This window comes from Cimex lectularius, unplaced genomic scaffold (assembly GCF_000648675.2).
Source record: "Cimex lectularius strain Harlan isolate CLEC.00 unplaced genomic scaffold, Clec_2.1 scaffold106, whole genome shotgun sequence".
Lineage (NCBI taxonomy): Eukaryota > Metazoa > Arthropoda > Insecta > Hemiptera > Cimicidae > Cimex > Cimex lectularius.
In genome coordinates, this window is record NW_019392769.1 from 151296 (window position 1) to 172790 (window position 21495).

The 21495-nt window shown below is 33.5% G+C and overlaps 1 protein-coding gene and 1 non-coding gene across 4 annotated transcripts in view; both read left to right on the forward strand.

Moving 5' to 3' along the window:
• LOC106673358 (synaptotagmin-15-like) overlaps positions 1 to 21495 on the forward strand; it is a 118545-nt gene that overhangs the window by 54717 nt on the left and 42333 nt on the right. For all 3 annotated transcript variants that reach the window (XM_014405448.2, XM_014405449.2, XM_014405450.2), the window contains 2 exons: positions 12263 to 12408; positions 17576 to 17795. In XM_014405448.2, coding sequence (XP_014260934.1) covers positions 12263 to 12408; positions 17576 to 17795 — 366 coding nt within the window. The remainder of the gene's footprint in view (positions 1 to 12262; positions 12409 to 17575; positions 17796 to 21495) is intronic.
• Positions 18938 to 19010, forward strand: Trnae-uuc. The gene has a single exon. It is a non-coding gene; the product is annotated as a tRNA-Glu (tRNA).

A 21495-nucleotide genomic window follows, 5' to 3' on the forward strand; every position in this document is an offset into this window, starting at 1 on the left:
TCTTGAAAATAGAAGTAGTTCAGTGTCTAGTCAGCAGTCCAACTATCATTCTAGCCCAACGCGTTTTAGTTTTAGTAGTTATTCCACTGGCATCTGCGATGGTTCCTTGATAAAAATTTTGATATGCCTCTGACCTGGGATTCCAGTTGAACCGTTGACTTATTTCTTTCACATTATTTGGTGGTTCATTTGCCGAACTTTCTTTGGCCGATTTGTCGGCTTCCTCGTTGCCCCTCTGTTCCTAAGGACTTGGGACTCAAACAAGGCTAATTTGGTTATTTTTCCGAAAGTTTGCAAGGACTTTATGGCATCACAAACAACTGGACTTAACTACTGATGATGTAGTTGTTTTTATTGCTATTTGGCTGTCTGAAAAGATGGCTGTCTGAAATTATATATTGCCCAAGACATGTGAATCCTAGTCCTTGGTTTATTTCTATAGACACCAGCTCCTGACAATACGCAGTCCTAAATCTGTAAGCCAGATATAGGTGGCATTAACCCGCGATTCCTTTCATGTATGAAACTTTTTATTTCTGGTAACTTATCTCAGTATATATAAGTGCATGTGTATAATGTTTTGGAATTGTAGAAAATTAAATAATTATATGCATTGATTACACATGAATGCCTATTGTCTTTGATAAAGTAAACGATGATGTGGAATGCAGTAAAATAGCTCTTAAATCTTTACAATTTTGTTATAATAAATTCCGTGTATATATTGATTTTATTCCATGGTTGAGATTTTATTCATAAACCTATATACCTAAATTGGAGTATTTTTTGTTGCGATACAAACAACATTTTGTTCATATAAGATAGAAAATATTTTCTGTATGTGCTGAGAAATGCCGTTAGTGAGTGGGTGGGTCAAGGCGTGGCCAGGTTTAAAGGGAATTTTCTCTTGAAGATCTAGAAAGTAGAAGACTACCTAAAGCTTAAATGAAAGAGAGGACTTTTATATAGCCGCAATGTTAGCTGCACTTCATTTTTTCCGTCTTAGTTGAAAAAAAAGTTTTTTCTTCACTGCTAGTATTTTAAAGAAAAAATAAATATGATTTAATTTCAATGGATGGTAAAAGAAATTACCAAAAAGAAAATTGAGTTGGGATGTAAAATAACAACAACAACGTTATTTAGAATTTATTTTCGGACCAATTTATGAGTTTTATTTATTATTATTCAACTCATGTTATTTGTACCCTAAAGTTTGTCAGGATTTCATTCTTCCCTTCAACTTTAGGAAGTCATTTGGAAAGCTTAATTGCTGCACTATTCTCATCCGTGTGTTAATACTAAAGAAAACATTGCTAGGAAGAAACATGACAGAACTTTACATTTCCGACGGAGATAAATGACCTAAATTTAGTGTGGAGGTAAATAGATTTCTAGATAAGTTTATGGCAGATTAAGTTTTTCCTATCTTTCTTTTTTAAAACAAAACTCACATTTCTATTATATGTTAATGTGGGCTGTTTGATAATTGAGTTATGGTTCAACTTGAATGTTATTTATTTAATGGTCTGTATAAATAAAATAGCTCGACCTTATTTACAATTGCTGTACATCGTTGAGTTTAATTCAATTTTTTTTTTTAAATCTAACAGGAGTTATTACCCCTAATTAACATTAGTACATGCCACCTTAAAAAACGTGACTTACTCAAGGGCCTTTGGCAACAAAATGGAGTTATTATTAGCCTTTAATACTTTGAAAGTAAAAACATCTAAGTTTTCGACATCGGTTCAAAGTTGAAGGGAGGAAAAAGGGATGGGGAATTCACTTCCTAGGCAGATGAAGTAAGCCGGTCATTGCGCTTCGTTAAATTCAATTCTGTCAGGCGAACAAAATCTATAATTTCTATTATTTTTCTTTTTTCTTTTGTTCTGGTATTTTATCGTTTTCAATTTGTTATTATCTGACCCCCTTGGGTTCTGTTGATTTTCGCCTAGATCCGATAGAGGTCGATAACTTGGGAAACAAGTTGGTCATTAAATGCGAGGGCTTTCCACCACTGTGTCAAATTGCGAAGTTTTCTATTCGCACTATAAATAGAATTTGCCACATGTTTGTGTAATACCATAAAATAATAATTTTACTATTCCATCGTTATACAGAAAATATATCGTTGTATTCAGTTCTTTTCTTCAAATTATTTGTAAAAAATAATATTATATGATGATGACTTGGATAAAAATATTAGGGTGTTAAATCATTTATATTAAGTGACTTTTTTGAAGGCAACTTTTTTGAACAAATAACAGAATAAAAAAGGCTTGATCTTTACGATATTTTATGGATTAATATTATTTATTACTTTTCAAATAATTAAGGTTTTGGTTGGGATAAAAAAAGTCAGTGTCACAAGCGGGATTCGAACCCACGACCTTCGGCTAAATACGCCGCTGCTCTACCACTTGAGCTATCGTGACTTCCATCCACTCGGGCACAATTTTATCTGTTCTCTTTCTTTTTTCAAATGTACAACTTTTTTATCTCAACCAAAACCTTAATTAATTGAAAAGAATTTATTTGGTCCAGCGGACCACTAAACCTAATAAAAATAAATAAATAATTTATTACAGTTTAAAACAGTTGAAGTTTTAACGTAATTGTTAATAATATATCTCGATAGATTGTCTAGGAAAAAAAACGGAGATGGCGTTGTTTGATGACCTTAACTTGATCTTTTTTCTCATAAACTGTGAATTTTTGTTGGTAAAGAGTAAAAATTAAATAAACTATTATTATAAATTATTTAAGTGTTTGAAAAACCCAGGGCTTTTACGGTTCATTAAGTGTTTATTGACACTCAATCGTTTTGAATGTTTTAGAATTATTTTATAACGTAATTAATGTTTCAATTTTAATTTTATTATTAGCGTTCAAATGCTTGCGATCTCAGATATTGAGATCAATTAAAGTTTCCACCGCCTCAGGCTCAACCAACTACGCCTTAACCAAATAACAGGTTTGCTCCCACGCAGGAGCAAGTAATTGAAGAACTTCAGCAATCGGATGTTTCCTTATTATTTTTATTATATATATAATATAACAACACTTCAATTCAGTAAAATAAATGGCTTATATTGTCAAAAAATTGTGAATGACATATCACATTGTAATATGTCAATATGTTGATGATTGAGTATTGAATGACAGAGAAATCAGAGTTAATTAAGTCATTTTGCGAGAGTTTTAAATATTTTTCCGTATAATTAAAAAAAAAAAACAACAACGAATTCTGTTCAAAATTTATTTCCCCTTTTCCATCAACGTCAAAAGCAATCTGGCCTACTTACGTAAACGATTTACTGCTATTGACATTTGTATTTGGGATGGGAGAAAAACCCCCGGGCGGCGGTCGCAGAGAAATGAAATCAAATTATTTCATTGCAAAATAAGCGGACGGCATTATACAGTGGTTGAATATGGAAAAAAAATCTCAAATTTAACAGGCTGAACAATGTCTTTCGTAGAACTCATTACAATCAGTTATTACACAGCTGGTGGACAAACATGTCTCCCGAACTAAAAAAAAATCATTGAAATGATTTTTTAATTATCCCAGAAGTAGGAAAGTAGGAAATCAAGAGAAATAAATTGCCTTGCAATAACTTTAATTTTCTGAAACAATAAATACAACAGAAACAGTGAGATAAAGAGTGAGGGGGAGAGACGTATGATTGTTTAAATGGATAGATAGACGGACCGATAAATATCTGAAGAGAGAGAGAGAGAGAGAGAGAGAGAGAGAGAGAGAGAGAGAGAGAGAGAGAGAGAGAGAATGAGAGAGAGAAAGATAGATAGATAGAGAGAGAGAGAGAGNGAGAGAGAGAGAGATAGATAGATAGATAGAGAGAGAGAGAGTGATAAAACAGATGAAGGGTGAAGATATTTTGAAAAAAAGAAGACCTTCACAACGGTAATTTGTAAAAATATTAAAAATAAAAGGGATACATGGATAGAGGGATGGATAGAGATATCAGAGGCAAGTACATAGAGTTCGATCGATAGATACATACATAGATGTTTAGGTATGTAGGTAGATAGGTAGACAGAATGATGGAGAGAGAGAGAGAGAGAGAGAGAGAGAGAGAGAGAGAGAGAGAGATATTGAGTGAGAGAGAGTGAGAGAGAGAGTGAGAGACACACACACACACACAAACACACATATCGCTTTAACTAGTGATATAAATACAATAGTTTTGTACGTTTCAAACCAAAAATACACAATCAACTTCTACCGCAATCGACATTTTTAAATCCGGATATAAAAAATAAACCGAAAAATTAATCTTTTACTCCAATCCATTTGACCAATTGTTCTCTTGTTCCAACATTCCTACACTTCAATTTGACGGCTATAGCCAAGAGATATTCTGATAGATTGAGTCGATGTGAGGGAGTGTAAACGCTGGGTGACTTTTGTTATTTTGTGTATCTAAATTTTCGTTTTGCTAATCACTATAATCCCTTGTCTCGAGTACAAATCGTAGTTTCAAAATTGATACTAATTTAAAAAAATTAACAGTTAAACAAATTCACTAATTTGACCAATTAATATTTTTCAATTAATTACGGTTGTTAGTTGAGATAAAACGTCAGTATTATGAGCGGGATTCGACCCCACCATCTTCGGCTGGATACGCCGCTGCTCTACCACCTGAGCTATCGTGACTTCGATCCACTCGGACACTAATTTCCCATCTTAACCCCACTTTTTGGGTGAAAGTTCAAAAGGTGGGGTTGAGATGGGAAGTTAGTGTCCGAGTGGATCGAAGTCACGATAGCTCAAGTGGTAGAGCAGCGGCGTATCTAGGCGAAGATCGTGGGTTCGAATCTCGCTCGTGACACTTACTTTTTATCTCAACTAAAAACCTTAATTAATTGAAAGTTAAACAAATATTTTTTTAAGTTTTTCTGTATAACACGTTGTTTAAGTTTTTGGTGTCAAACATTACAATTGTGTGAGGTCAAATAAAAACAAAAGTAGATTAATTTACATTAATGTGCTTCCGAATGATAACCAGTTTTCAGAATCCTAAAACGTACAAGTTGCTGTTTCCGAAAAGCGACCGCTTGTCGTTCAAGAAGTACTACCAGATTGCGTAAGAAATCCCATCAATCGTAAAACCGTAGTCTGTCCCTCTGACTGTATTTCAGAATAAAAAGAAAGTTTGTAAGTGTGAAGGAAGTGCATTTATTTATCACTTTGGCAGGTATTGAATACAAACAAAAGCAATATCTTTTCTTAAGTTACCAGCTGTTCACGGTTGAACCTACAACATATATATTTTTGAGAGTAAGATAACAGAAAGGAATATCAAATTTGTACTTGTTATCGATAAGTTATTTTCTTTGATCTTTAATTGAATTTGTATCTTCAATTATTTTTTGTCTTTAAGCATTTTTTGAATTGTCTTTTCGTGGATTACATGAATACGGTTACTAACTCCTTAAATCAAACAGTTCCATTATAATGTAATATAAGGGGGTGGAAAGCCTAAAGGCAGCTCAAGACTTCCTACCAATCTCTTTGTTGATTAGCTATAACTTTACCCGAGGATGTTGGGCAAACACGGCCTTTATTCTCTGCCTTTAATAAATTCCGAGCCGTTTACCAAAATCTATTACTCGGGGTGTTGATTGAGCAAACAAAGTTTGATTGCCAAGAGGGCGGTGTTTATGTAACACTAAATCGGTGAGCAATTATGTTTGATTTGCATTTTTGGTGGAACAATTTAATTATTTCTTCCCACTTCGACGTCATCCAAAACGTGAAGGCCGATTAAATATTATACAAATTTTATCTGGGTGGATGGTCCCCCAGATGGCAAATATTAAACATTAATGTAACGTTTACACAAATTAACAACGTACAATATCATACCACACGGAAACCTCCAAGGAAAAACCAAGACAAGACGTACCCGAGCGCTTTGAAAATAGATCAAACACAGGAAGAAAAATAAAAGAGATACAAGAAACACAAATGGAAGAAACATATTTTAACAAAACAACTTTAATACTTTTACCTCCATTCGGCAATACTTTAGGTTTAAATTTGCTCCCAGACATACAAATGATTAAAAAAGTCATACGAGAAGTACAGTTATTATATATTGTTTTAAAATAAAAGCAGTGAAATAATTGATTTTAAACAATTTTTAATCATTAAAATACCCTCTTTATCAATATACATCCTCCAACGTGATGGTAACTTGTCTATAAACTCTGATTAGAATTTTGAGTCTTTATTATTAAAAAATTCTTCAAACACATTTTTCAACGACTTTGGATAAATAGCTTTTTTTTTTTGTTAAACGTTGTCCGAAAAATTGGTAGTCGATAGTCGAGAGGTCTGGAGAATAGGAGGGTGAGGAAGAACCATATAACCAAGATCCAACAGTTTTCTTTTCCGATTGACCAAAGGTGGCTTCGATAATGTCAATTTCTGGTGCATAGCTTCAATTTGCGAGCAATACATTTCAGCAATGATCGTTTCGCCAGGATTCAAGAAGCAGCCGTAAATCAGACGTAATGTAGCCCAGCAAAGAGCCACGGTAAGCTTTTTTTGATGAGTTGGGAGCTTTGGAAAATGTGGTGCTGCTTCTCCTTGATCGAGCCACTACCAGAACGTCTGTTGTTATCGTAGAGAATCCACCTTTCATCTCAAGTAACAATTCTATTCAGAAAAGGTTCGTTTCTATTTCGCAAAGAAGTATTGCTCATATTTCATAACGATGACTTTTTTTGGCGGTCGTTTTCTGGATTAGAAACCAAACTTTCCACCTTTCTAATTGCCTAATGGTGGCCAGCCACTGAAAGATTTTCGGCATGCTTTCGAACAATTGTCCTGGAATTTTCTTCGACCAAAGCTTGCAGAACATATCGTCTAGAGAAGAAATCCTTCCACGACCTTCTTCGTCTTCACGGCTAATGTCTTCCTCTGGAAATTTTTTAAACCATTTCTGAACGGTGCTCTCACTCATACTGCCATCGTCCCAGTTATCATTAATGTTTTTGGCCGATTGGGCACCGTTCAGACCGAGTTCAAACTCGTAAAATAAAAATACTCAAAAATGACATCTTACAGTATTAACAACGACAAAATTATTCCCAAGTAACAAAACGCTAGTGAGGTAAACAAACATTTTTGTTTGTAAAAGATTAAAAAGTGTTGACATTCATATAAAAAAATAATCCATCAAGCTTAAACAGGTTATATAGATTCTTAGTAACATTATTGGAATAACTTAGAAAGCATGTTCAACACAAGACTAGTAAAACACAGAAAACCACGCAGACGCAACCTACAAATTGATTTTTGTTTTTTTACTTCTTTGTACTGTAGATTGCTGAAGGGAGAATTGCCTTCTACCAAAGAGTACCAGCATTTTTGCATTGTATGTAATGGAAAAAATCTCTTTGAGGAGAAACCAACGTTTGCCTTTATAACCACATCTCCAATTCTACCTAACTACAAATGATACGGGAAACTAAATATAATAGAGATTTAGTTAGAAAAATAAGACACAAGTCATCACCGGAGATGGAGAGATGACGAAAAACATCTTACAAAAAAACAAAAGTTAGACCGGGAGAAAAGGAAAGTTTACAATCACTAATTTCACATTCAAAGGTAAAATGGTGTAAAAAAATTTCTTCAGAGAGGAACTTTAGGATAGGGATAGAAAACCTAGTACAAAAACATTCCACATTGTCATAAAAGTTGTTTTTGTTCCCCTCTCGTTTTCTGAAAGCCCCACTAATCAGCTTGAAATTATTGATCAAGTTCCTTAGCCTGACTAGTTGTTCTTTTGTGAAGGGTAGTGCTGTTGGTATGCCTGATCTTGCAATATACACCTGGACCCTCACCTTAAGACAAGTTTTATTCGGTTTATTTCAGTTTTGCTAGCTAGTCTGTGTAAAAATGAGTAAACCATAATTGTTTTAAGTCAGTCATGATATTTCCGTCAAGTTTCAGCTGAGTGGTTGCTAAGTTACGAATTCAAAACAAGCATTTACTTTTATTATGTATATTTCAATACTTATTACAATTCATTTTAATACCTTATTTTTAACGGGTTGTGAGTGTTCGGAGCAAAAATCTTTATGTCCATTTGGTGTTTCTACTGCTGTTCCTCGGAACGGGAGGAAGAAGCTGATGTGGGAAGCAACTGCACCTTCGTGGTTCAGAATCAAGTCGTTTACAGGGTGAAGAAGGAAGCGGCAGGACAGCAAGTCGTGCAGCCCGAGGTCCCCGTGGTCCTCACGGAACCTTCGCCCGTCTGGGTCACACCGGTGCCGTCCGTCATCGACAGGCCCAACTCGAATCCAGTGAGGGACGAGGGTGTTGCTCATCTCTCACCCAACTTACCAACCGAACTGTCTCTTACAAATCACAGGGCAGACGAAAGTAACCAGACGCACGTTCTCAAGAGGCCCAACGTACCCGAGAGAAGCAGAAGGCCGTACAAGATAGTTTCGGTTTCGGACCTACCCTCCAAGCGGAATTCGAAAATAGAGCCTTCTCAACATTCTGCTCGAAAACGGCACACCGATCATGCGACGACCAACAGTTCCAGCACGACCCATCCCGTCATGTCTTTCTCCGACTCCGATTATGAAGACATTCCTGAGGGATGGTCTATCGCACACGCTGTAACATAAATCGGGCGAAATAACTCCTGCTTTTCATACTATATTTCAAATAAAATCACATTAAAATATTTTCAATTATTTTGTTCTAAAACAAAGATTAGCATTTGTTCTTAAATTTGAATCATCTGTTCTTTAGTGGAAATGTGTCTTCACCTTCTTTTGTCATATTTTTTATCTAATCCCCAATTTACCTATTTACTATAAAACAAGTGTGGCATGAAATACTTCTAAATAAATTCACCTGGCCATAATTTGATAACAGCTGAAATTTCCGAGAACTTTTCAAAAATGATTTGCCTATTACAATTATTTTTTGTCGATGTCCAGGGTTCCACTTAAAAATTAATCACCCATATGAATTTTATCCGAACTGAACGTGGATTGTACAACCGTCGGAAAGCAGAACATTTTTTTTATCTTTCCAATTTTATTTTAGAAAAAAGTCGGAGGCATTTGGAAGGCAACAATTTTGAGAAAAATTTAAAGGAGAAAATCGAAAAAAATAGTATTTAGGGTTTTTTAAGAATTCAAAACATAAATAGCAACTACAAACTATCGTCATTTATATTCCTACAGAACTGATTAAATGCACTTGCAGCATATTGTACATTACTTTCGACGACTTCGACCTCCATTTAAAGTCTCATTTTTATTATTTTCAAAGTTTATCGCATTTCAATCTTGTAATTTGAAAATCGTGTAAAGAATTGTCCTCTGAAGTTGATATTGTAAATTCTCCTTTTTTTATAATTATACAGGGTATCCCAGTTCCTTCTGACGAAACTCAGGGAATCGATTCTACTCTTCATTTGGAGCAAAACATACCCAGGAGAAAATTTTCGTAAAGTTCTATATTTTGAAGATATTCGTCAATTTAGGTTTTTCAACTTTTCACTACCTTACCACATAAAAACGCTTATAACTTCCAAAATCTTGAGACTACAACAAATCCAATTACACCATTTGAAAGAACGTTCAATTTCCTGTAAGATACGTCTATTTGATTTATTTCTACCCCCCTTCAAATTTACCTTAGCTCACGTTTTCGAACATTCAGTTGTTATTTTTCAACTCTACTAAACGTTATTTAAAAACCTGAATATATCAACATAAAACATATTAGATGAAAAAGTTTTTGTGAAATTTGACAAGTTGTAGGTATTTTTTTGTAACCTCAGTAGAACGTGCAATCATGACCAAAATTTTAAATTTTGTAATTTTGACATGTTCCAACTGATATTGGCTCACATTTTATATCATTCAGATTATTGCAAATAGAAATATCTAACAGCAAATTTAGCGTTATTTCAAATGGTGTAATTGGATTTGTTGTAGTCTGAACATTTTGGAAGTTGTAAGCGTTTTTATGTGGTAAGGTAGAAAAGTTAAAAAAACCTAAATTGACGAATATCTTCAAAATGGAGAACTTTCCGAAAATTTTCTCCTGGTCATTTTTTGCTCCAAATAAAGAGTAGAATCGATTCCCTGGGTTTCGTCAGAAGGAACTGGGACACCCTGTATAATTATGCATATTCTTGGAATAGTAGTGTACTCCGAACTCTGGCTGACGGTCTTAATAACGTGCAATAAAAATGCTGTGTTTTTTATTTTTAAATCTAAATTTCTTTCATTTTATAAATAAAGTATGTCTATTTATCTATCTATCTATCATAAATAGCAAATTTTTTTTCTTGTTAATGTGTACATATTTTAAAAATTGTATCGGCAGCTAGTCGTAGCATATATATCATTATTCTTGCGACGGATCTTGAAATATATAATGTGTGTCCGAGTGACTGGAATTGTTTTATTTTTATTTTTAGTAACTTTTTATTTATCTAGATTTCATTAAATACAATGCTGCATATTATTTTCTTGTCGTAGATAAAAAAAGTACATATATAATAACCGTGAAATCCATGCCCAATAAAGGCAGAAAAACATATTTAAAAAATTAGTTCGCCAAATATGGTCATGTTGCGAAGATAGTATTAACTGATGAAATTCTGATAGTCGTGAACAACGGTGCGATTTTGGACTGACGGCTGTTACAGCTGCTAGAAGTGGCAGAGAAAAACCTACATTTTTGATGCTTAAGAACTACCAAGTTCTTATTGCTAATGGGTTTGTTCCGGATCCTTAAGTACTGCAACGTCTACTGGACACAATTATTAAGAATTACAAATTACTAAATTACAGCGAAACTCATCTATGTAATGCTCCTGACAAGACAGAGTTAAAATATAGGGATGCTCTACCGCGCTACTATATATGCCAGATAGCCAGCCCAAATTTTTTTGTGCTTGTTTTCCTAGTGGTACGAGCTTTGGATTGATCTACTGGCTAAAAGATTGCTAATGCCGGTATATCTAAATGTGCTCTTTTGCAATTTTAATATTAAATAAAATATATTAAACAAATTTAAAAAAAATTTATTGAAAAAACAGCGTCTTTTTATAAATCTAATTATTTGTAATGGTAATGAAAAACAATTGTATTGGTAATTTTTCACTATCCTCAGTGTTTTTTTAAGTATAATAATGACCAAATTTCTAGCATAAAACTTGGTGCACAGTAAGTTGTATATAGCCAACTTATCAACTTTCACATCGCATGCGAAAAAATAATTTTTCAAACAATACTTTTCAGTGAAGTTATAGGGAAATTTCAAGCTTAAAATTCCCGATGCACGAAAATTTGGTTTTCATGGTCCATTGACGTTAAATGGGATTCCGTTTAGGCCAGTCGATGCCTGGCTTCCTTCGAATATCAACTGTGAGATGTATTGTAAACCCAGCGTTTATCGTCTGTTAAAATACGAAACCGTGAGAGAACCGGAATTCTGTTTTTCAGTTTGATAAAAAATTTTTACATTTATGTTGTCGTAATAACTAACATTGTAATAACAATTTATAACCAGTATTTTACACGTAACCATTAAATATACAATCTTATAATTAAAATAAGTGCATATCACAGAAAGTAAGGAAAGTATATTTAAAGAAACATTTCATCTGACCTCTCTCTCACTCACTCTCTCTCTCTCTCTCCCTCTCCCTCTCTCTCTCTCTCTTTTCTCTCTCTCACTCTCTCTCTTCTCTCTCTCACTCTCTCTTCTTTCTCTCTCTCTCACTCTCTCTTCTCTCTCTCACTCTCTCTTCTTTCTCTCTCTCTCACTCTCTCTTCTCTCTCTCTCACTCTCTCTATCTTCTCTCTCTCTCACTCTGTCTCTCTCTCACTCTCTCTCTCCCCATGCAAAAAAAAATTTAAAAAATATAAAAAAATAAAATAAAATAAAAAATATATTGAGTTAATCAAACTTTACAAGAACAAAAATGTTTTGTATCCTTTCCTCAAACTCAAATAATAATCACATTATTTTGCATAATATTCCTAACCAAAACCTACCAAATATGTTTAAGAGATATATGTATCGCTCATAAGAAATTGTGTGAAGCTCGTTGCAGTAGTTAATAAGAAATTTTGAACTTTGTCAACCCCTAAATTCTTTGAACATAAAATTGAACGATTAGTTGGAATCGTGATCGGAATTAACTTGTTTTTAAAATAGTTTTGTTTTCTTTGGTTTCAGCTGCAGACAAATCGATTTCCTCCTTCCGCAGATGAGAAGGACTGAATCGTTGGACGACCTCATGCCTGAAGAAGAGCCGGCTCAGAAGGAGAGGAGGGCATCCGATCAACCGCCCCCAATCAAACAACACAGATCAAACTCTTTCAGTAAGCCCGTGTAAAATAACGTGAATTGACCTAAAAAATTGCTGAATAAAAACTTTTTATTATATAACGGAGATGATAAATAAAATGAGATTTGAAATCAAACTATCATAAATTTAAAGGAACACTTACACGCTTGAAGCATTTAACACATTTTGAAATATTTTTATTGTTTACAAGTAGGGAAATTGGTAAATAATCACATATTTGTTGATCTAGTACTTGGGTAATTCGTTCACTGTATTTGCAAATTTAGTACATTATCTAGATCATGGGAGTTTTGATGCATGCGGAACAGGAGTTTTACTTCCTGTTTTATTGTATTTTACGATAACAAATAAAATGAATGACTATATAAGAAATAAAATAGCTTCCAAAAACGGAGGCCGTACGTCTGAAAGATTCGGATGTGAATTATTGACAAACCTTCCATCTTCTCAGATGATGCGAGCACGTACAAAAGCCTACGGTCAGAACCCGAATCGACATAAAGAAACGTAGACCCATCAATCATTCTTCTTTAAAAAAAAGAAAAAATAGTTGAGATACACCTTAGAAATACGGGGTACTGTAAATAATTTTTCTATTAGGGAGTATCTTTTACTTGATTATCTAATGTTTTATACGATATTCCCTTAAGTACACTTATATAAACGTTTGAATAGAAATTGAATTTTTTAAAAAGAAATTTGGGCTGTTTCTGAAATTGCAGAAACCTTTTAATGCGAAGAAAATGTGCCCAATAGAGAAATCACATATTTTGTATCGAAAATCAGAGATAAAGGGCAATTTGAAATATTATAATTTAATAAAGTAAAGATGATCAACCAGCTACTATTCACAATATATTTGCTGGGATCTGGGATATGGTTCAATGAATATTGTTTTATTTAAGTCTTCTGGGATCTATAAAAAATATACAAGTGTACAATTTTTTTAATTACTCAACTTTGTAAGTAAGAATCAACAATCAACTTATTTGTACAACTTACAGATTCAATATTTAAACATTATTTTCTTTTTCAGCATTTATAAATATTTTTGTTTGTTCTTTTACCATCTGTTCTTCTTGAATTCTAAATATAATGGTTTTTTAATAAATAAATAAAACTTTTTTACAATTTAATTCCACAGACTAAAACGGAACATTAACGTAGAGGACTAGTGTAGGTTACTCACAAATACGGTTATATCTGCCCACGTTTGGGACTTGTGCATTAAAATCCTTATTTTAATAATAATAAATAACAATAATAAATAAATAATTAAATTTATAACTTTTGATTTCTTTAACCTAATAAAACAATTTTTTACAAAAAAAAAAAAAATAAACAACTAAAAAACATTACATTTTGCGTAAATTATTTCTTTATCTATTTATTTTGGTCGTTTAAAATCCTATTGTAACTGAACTTAAAGCGTACCTGATTGCAAGTTACAGATGTTTTCATCATAAATATGTACATAATCTTTTTTTTTTTTGAGTCTACGGCTTAGGAGAGGTTCCTATGTCGTGATTTTTACCTTATAAAAATTGAATTTTGAGTTTTTTCATGATAATAATTAGACAAAGCAATACCTTGTCTATTTTTTACAATCATAAAATTGTTACGTTGTCTTATTCTTTCTCCTAGGTATTTCTTCGTCTGGCCGTATTATGTGGTAGGACTGTCATTTCATTTTAAATAGTTTGCCACATTGGAACTTTTTGAAAGAAATTCCATACTTTAAAAAAGAATAAAACGTAAAAAAAAGAAGAGATGGTAAAAAAAGAGACAGACATTTTTATACTTGTTGATAAAAGAAAATAATGTTTTAATATTGAATGAGAATTTGTGTTTTGTAAAAATAAGTTGATTGGTGATTCTCACTTAAAAATCTGAGTCACTAAAATAATTATATATTTGTATAACCGTTTTAAACACTAAAGAATATGAAATAAAACACCGAAAGCTTGGCCTCGTTTCAGAACGAACATTCATTGAAACGCTTCCCCGATCCCATCAAATTTTGTATAACAATTCAGTTCCTTCGATTAAATTTCAAGGAATACTCAAAGGAATTGTTTCTTTCAAACTGGCCTAAAGAAAAACACTCACCTACTTCGACGAGCTTTCCAGGAATACATCATTTTTATAAGGGCTTTGAAACTACAATTATAATTGACAAGTCTACGGTTAAGTTAACTCGTAATTTCATTATTATGGTAAAAAGTAACTTTGTAAAGTATCAATTATAATTCAAATGACATGATGAAGAGGATTAGTTTGAAAGCTGTTTTTTCTTTTTAATTGGCCTTGTTAGTGATTTTTAATATAAATTTATAATATATGATATTAATTATGTTAATTAATGATATTAACTATATGAACCATTGTATCGTCGAACAACTTTAAGTTTATTAAATATTTTTTATAATTGGGGCTCTTATTGTCACCATATTTGTTTGGAATAAATGGTTCTTGTGATTTTATGGTATTTTTATTTTATTGAAATTGTACGGCGGAGATTCCATAACGCAAGAGAGATAGGTCATGCTGGCTTAGCATACCTAGCGCCTTCTATTTTAAGTTTTTAACATGCTAATTGATCGAACTGAGTAATTTTTTTTAAATTGACCCTATTCATGATTTGTACTTAAAAATTAAAGATTGATATTAAAAGAAATAGAAAATATATTTTACATCTAATCGAAATATTACGATCTTTTACTGAAAATAACGGTGCAATTGTGAAGTTTTTTGTCAGGACGAGAAGCAGTATCATTAATATCTGAACAGCAATTTCTTCTATCAGGCCATCCCCCGTGACCGGAATCTCACCGGGCATCTGGTCGATACCAATTTTTAAGAAATAATCTTTAAGATTTGCCATTTGTCGACGTCCCCTTTTCCAAAGTCTGACAATCGTACGCTTTCCATTTTCGTCGGATTTGCCGGTTTGCAAACATGTCGACACTCAGAATACCACTCCGAAACGTTGGAACATTAATTGCTGAAGCGGGCCCTATTGTATATTCAGACAATTACTGAGGGTTTCCTCTTCGCAATTACACGGAATCGCTAATTTTCAGGCCAGTGGCCTTCGGAAAAGAGAACGTTAACAGTTCATGCCTCACTGCTTATAAAATTATGTTGGTCGATGAAAAACACGTAGAAACAATGATTTCAATTTAAAGATTTGTTTTAACTTCAAGGGTGAGTAGTAAAATGTAATTGGACTTAAACAAGCATCCTCACATTCTTTGTTTTTAACTCTATCCTCCTTTTCTCTTTCTCTCTCATTCCTCTATCTTTTTCTTGTTTTCTCTCTCGCTTTTTCCTTTCTCTCTCTCTCTCTCTCTCTCTCTCTCTCTCTCTCTCGTGCGTGTATATCAGGGCGAGTGGAAATAGGTCACGTTCAGTTTTGTCCAGAGAGATTGGGATTGCCCCACTACAATAACGAGTGGTTATCACGACGAAGATGTATATCGGCTGATCCGCCCCGTCTTGATTCCAGATAAATACAAAATTGTAAACTGTTCGCAATCCCTAATTGTTCGCGATATGAAATTCAACAACCTGCTGTCCTGGAGCAGATGAACCCTAGAATTAGGTGTCTCAATTATAGGAATCATAACGGCCAACTACCCATTCAAAATAATATTTAGAATAGATATTTATTCAGAAACCGTGAGATGCGGTCTGGTTTCGGTAGGTTTCAGAAAAACATTTTCTTTATCGTGCCAACGTTTCGATCTTTATTGAGATCATCTTCAGGGCCTGGGATTTACAAACATTGTGTACATATAACAATTACATTTTGGATGCGGAAAAGTGAATTTATACAATGCAAAATATATTTTTTATATATTCAATCAAAGTATTTCTACTCACTCAGCATTTGTCTTCTGTGTAATTGTGCCATTCTTGCGTGTCGTATCGAGAGGGCCAGTGAGATTTTGCTGTTTTGTGTTTATATACGTTGGATTTTGTGATGTAGGCTTCACACCAGACCGCATCTCACGATTTCTAAATAAATATCGATTAACGGTCACTAATCACCACACATTTAGAGTAGAGACGATCCTCTCCCGAGTGCAACTCATTACGAACTCAAAAGTACTACTCTACTACAGAATGAGTAATGTACTGAACCCACTAAAATTCGGCGTACATGAAAAAATAAAGGCTTTAAGGAAAGGGGCAAATGTAATTTGTTTATTTGGCAGACGTTTTATAACATAAAATACTGCGGAGCAAAGATTAAAAGTAAAATATGATAGACTTAAATGAATGTAAACAAATTTTTTTGATATTCGAGACTTTTTTTATTGTATGTTTGGCATATATGTTTTTCTCGAAAATATTTTAAATAAATCATATCTTCTTATTGGAGTGAATTAGAAAACCCGTTTCGCCGAATTCTACTTCATTTACCGTCTCGTATCACTCAATTTCTATGGGTAGTACAAATATTGACATTTTTGGCTTTATTCGTACATCGGAAGCTTTTAATATCGTAAGATTTGAAAGAACATCTAGGAAAAATAATTTCAGATTTCTCATGCATAAAAATCGTTAAAAAAAAGAATATTTTAGAATTCTGACGCACATCAAAAAGACTCCCTAGGCCAAGTTTGGAAGAGGTTTTTGCCAATTATTTTTCACGAACTGTGAAGATAAAAAAGAAATCCTGCATTAATTATAAAGACACACTAGATCTTTTTTTAATGTACAGGCTGAAAATAAATGACTTTATTTATTGTTATGAATGGATATGGAAGCCACTTTTAACCCCGCTATAATAATATCAGCCATCGGTGCTGATTTTGTATTATCAGGCATCAGTCTAGGTTAAAAGAGAACACCCATTATGCTTAAAACAGTAGGTTTTCATTAGAAATAGATGTTAATATCGTATGTTTGGTATAAGTGATTTTTCATATTTTGTAGATTTTAATTTAATTGAAATTGTACGGAGCCGAAATAAACCATAACGCAAGGCAGATCGGTCATGCTGGTTTAGCATCCCTTGCTTCTTAGATTTATATTATACATGCTCGACGAAGGAATTTTTCAATTAGCTTTATCTTTATTTTTAATTAAAAAAGGGAAAATAGTCCTTTGTTTAACTCAAGACACTTTTCATCTTGGTCGGATTTCAACCTGAAAATTTATTTTATTTTCAGGTGGCTACGGTGGAAACTTAGGCGGCTTGGACCCAGCGCTTTACAGAAACAGGGGCGACTTGGAAGACGAACTTCATTACCCGGAAGGACATTTGGGACGAGTCTGGTTCTACCTACGCTACGAGGCCGGCTGCGAAAAGCTTTTAGTGACGCTCCTCAAGATGAAGAACCTACCCAGCAGGACCGTCGGGACGGCCAATGGTTGCGATCCGATCGTCAGGTGAGAAAAAATGATAAAGAAACTTCTTCCGATGTCACTGACCGATGTGGATGATAAAAGCCTTTGCTCGTCCACATCGCTTTTGTTTTTATGTCCGCAAGGAAATTTCCGCATCCATCACGCCCGGGACGTTAGGGAAGATGCATGGATTTCAATTCCTCGCAAAGTTCCACAGGCGTTTTCTCTGATTCACCAAGGAAAATGTACGAAACAGATCTGACTGGACAGCATGAAAAACGATTCAAGCATTCTTATTATGGCATGGCAATTTACGAAAGAAGGCAGATAAAGAATCTTGGATCGTTGACTTTTATTTAGTTGACATAACAAGAGCAATTTTTTATTTATTTTCCTTAGACTTTGGCCAATAGCTACCGTACGTAGCAAATTAAAAGCATGTAATAATTGAGTCTTTTCTTTGCCAAGAACAAACAAACATTTTTTTAGAATGAAATATAAATTGCGTTCTTATATTTTATGTTGTCAATGTATGTTTGAAAAACCATAAAACCTCGTACTAAATGATTCAACTTCATTTATTACTGAATGAATGCACGTATTACGATTATTTCCCTTTATCTTTAAAAACCTCTATTTCGTTTTTTAGATCCAAAATTTTCTCTCAAACGCACATAGCATAAAATATCAAATTTGGCATTATTCTACATTTTAAACATAAACGTTGATTTATTATAATCAAATAACTCAAAACAGGCTGTAAGACATTTCGACCTTATATGCCAATTTTGATTTTTTTATCAAAGACATTTGGAATTGAAGATTAGTAAAAGTACTTTTTTATAAATAATTTATGATAGATATTTAATCTCGGCAAACTCTCAATAAATCTAGAAAAAAATTCTCAATAGTTAAATTCACTTGTTTCGTGGTCCGCTTGACCAATTAATATCTTACAATTAATTAAGGTTTTCAGTTGAGATAAAAAAGTCCGTGGCACGAGCGGGATTCGAACCCACGATTTTCGGCTTGATACGCCACTGCTCTACCACATGAGCTATCGTGACCTCGATCCACTCGGACACCAACCTCCCATCTCAACCACACCTTTTGAATTTTCCCTCCTTTTTGCCATTTTTCAAATGTCGTGTAATCAATTTGATTTTCGGCGACAAATGGTCAAGGTCACGATAGCTCAAGTGGTAGAGCAGCGGCGTTTCAAGCCGAAGATCGTGGGTTCGAATCCCGTTCGTGCCATTGAGTTTTTTTTATCTCAACTGAAAACGTTAATTAATTGTAATTCTCACTAGTGTTTCCGATATATCTTTCCTTGTGACAGGTTTGTAAAATATTCCAATTGTTTTCAGATTTAACAGATTAGACGTCAATATATATTATAAGTTATTGTGTATAAATATTACTTTATCTAACATTCATCAGATCAACTATGTTTTTAAAACTTCGAGTGAAAGGAAACAGTTTTTATTCCTCCTAATAATTAGCCTGACAGTAAAACTATAAATACTGAAAAATTAATCATTTTCATTTTGAAGAAGAAAAAACAGAAAATAACCTAACATTCGATATGTTTTCATTTGTGATAAAACAGGCCGAAACAAAATACACAGAAGCGGTGTCATCACCGATTATTCGACCTATTTCGTCCGAAATACACCAACTCAGAGCGGTTGCCCTTTTTTTATTTCCAACAGATAAAACCAACTTTCAGCACACTGGCAAAAAAGCTTTTCACACTCTGATCTACTTTTACTCGTGACATTTATCGCCTCATATAATAAATAGGTTCGTGTTTATAAAAATAACAGTTCTGCGCTGAAGAAGCTAATATATTCGATTTTAAAATTTAACAATAATAAAGAAAAATCAGTTTTATCTTGCTTGTAGTCATATGTTTACTGTTGCGCTTCATTTTAGTGAAAATTATTTTTATAAAACTACACATACAGACACTCAAAACGAAACAAGTAATTGTAAGCGTGAACATGTAGAGGGGGAGAAATAATGAGATGGGAAACGAATGAAAGAAAAAGAAAGATAGAAACAGAAATAGGGGGATAGCCGGAATGAATGAATATCGTTTTCTTTAACAATTCTTGTTAATTTAGGTCGCAAACTTTTCTTACAAATAACGTGAATTTAATTTTCAGAGAGCAAGTGTGAGAGAGAGAAAGAAATAGAGGAAGAGAGTGAGAGAGAGAGAGCGAAAAAAAGAGAAAAAGTGAGAAATACAGCAAAAAGCAAATAAAATATGATACGGTTAATGCATAAACTTAGCAGAAACCATAAAAAGTGAAATATGGTATAGAAGTTAGTGCAAGGGATAATAGGAATGGTAAAGAGAGGAGAGATTGATTGATTGATTATCGCTTTATTTAACAATCACTCAACGTTTGGTCTCTAGGACTAAAGTGAAATTACAGCAACATGATTTTATAAACTCTACTCAATCAACTATACACAACAAAGTTGAACAAATTAATTAACTTCATTAATTTCGTGGTCCGCTTAACCAATTAGTATATTACAATTAATTAAGGTTTTTAGTTGAGATAAAAAAGTCAATGGCACGAGCGGGATTCGAACCCACCCAAAAACGGCAAAAAGGAGGGAAATTCAAAAAGGTGTGGTTGAGATGGGAAGTTGGTGTCCGAGTGGATCGAGGTCACGATATCTCAAGTGGTAGAGCAGCGGCGTATCAAGCCGAAGATCGTGGGTTCGAATCCCGCTCGTGCCATTGACTTTTTTATCTCAACTAAAAACCTTAATTAATTGTAATAAATTAATTAACTCTTAAAAGCTATATACTTGTTTACAGTGGATTAACACATACAAAATAAAAAGTAAACTTTAACAAATAACAAACGTAACTTCTATCAGGAGAAGAAGAAAAAACTTACAATAGACATTTGTAAGGGTTTAACATTATAAACTTAAGTGACAGTTGTAAAGATATATTATCAACATCTTAACATGACAGTCTTTGTACTTAATTGAGAAAAAAGAGGGAAAAAATTTATATTACAGTTTAATATTTTTAAACATATTTTGATGTTGACACTACTCAGTCTACTATACACAACAAAGTTGAAAAGGGAGAGAGAGAAAGAGAGAGAGAGAGAGTGAGAGAGGGAGGGAGCGAAGGAGAGAGTGAGTGATCAATGAGAATGAGGATGAAAAGAGATACAGAGGTTAAAGAGACTGTTTGTTGCCTTCACTTTAGGAGTTCAATGGCCTCTTGACCCCACAATTTATCTGGTTTTGTTAGGACGGAAGTTATGGATAAATGGAATCGGTTTCAAAATAATGACAAATTCAGCTTTTCCCTCTTTGTTTAAATTGTTCATTCTGGGCCACCCCGGATATGCTCGAGGGCCGTGGAAACGCCAGTTTTACAATGTCACGTATGTCACTAGGAGGATTAAGCCTCCAGGTTACTTGGAAAAATGAAGCACGGGAAAGCCCGAGATGGAAAATTTATTAAATAAAAATGTGGAACGAAATTGTAATAAAGCCTTATTATACCAATTTACACTGGAAGTTGAATCGTACTATTTGAAACAAAACATTCTATTAAATTTTCAATGCTTTATTGTCAGAAGCATTGTTATACATGTCAACAATTTAAAATAAAATAAATTGGAGAAATGTTTTGCTGTTATAAATGAAAGGACCATTGAAAAACCTCATATAATGTGTCATCGTGTATTTGATTAAAATAGAG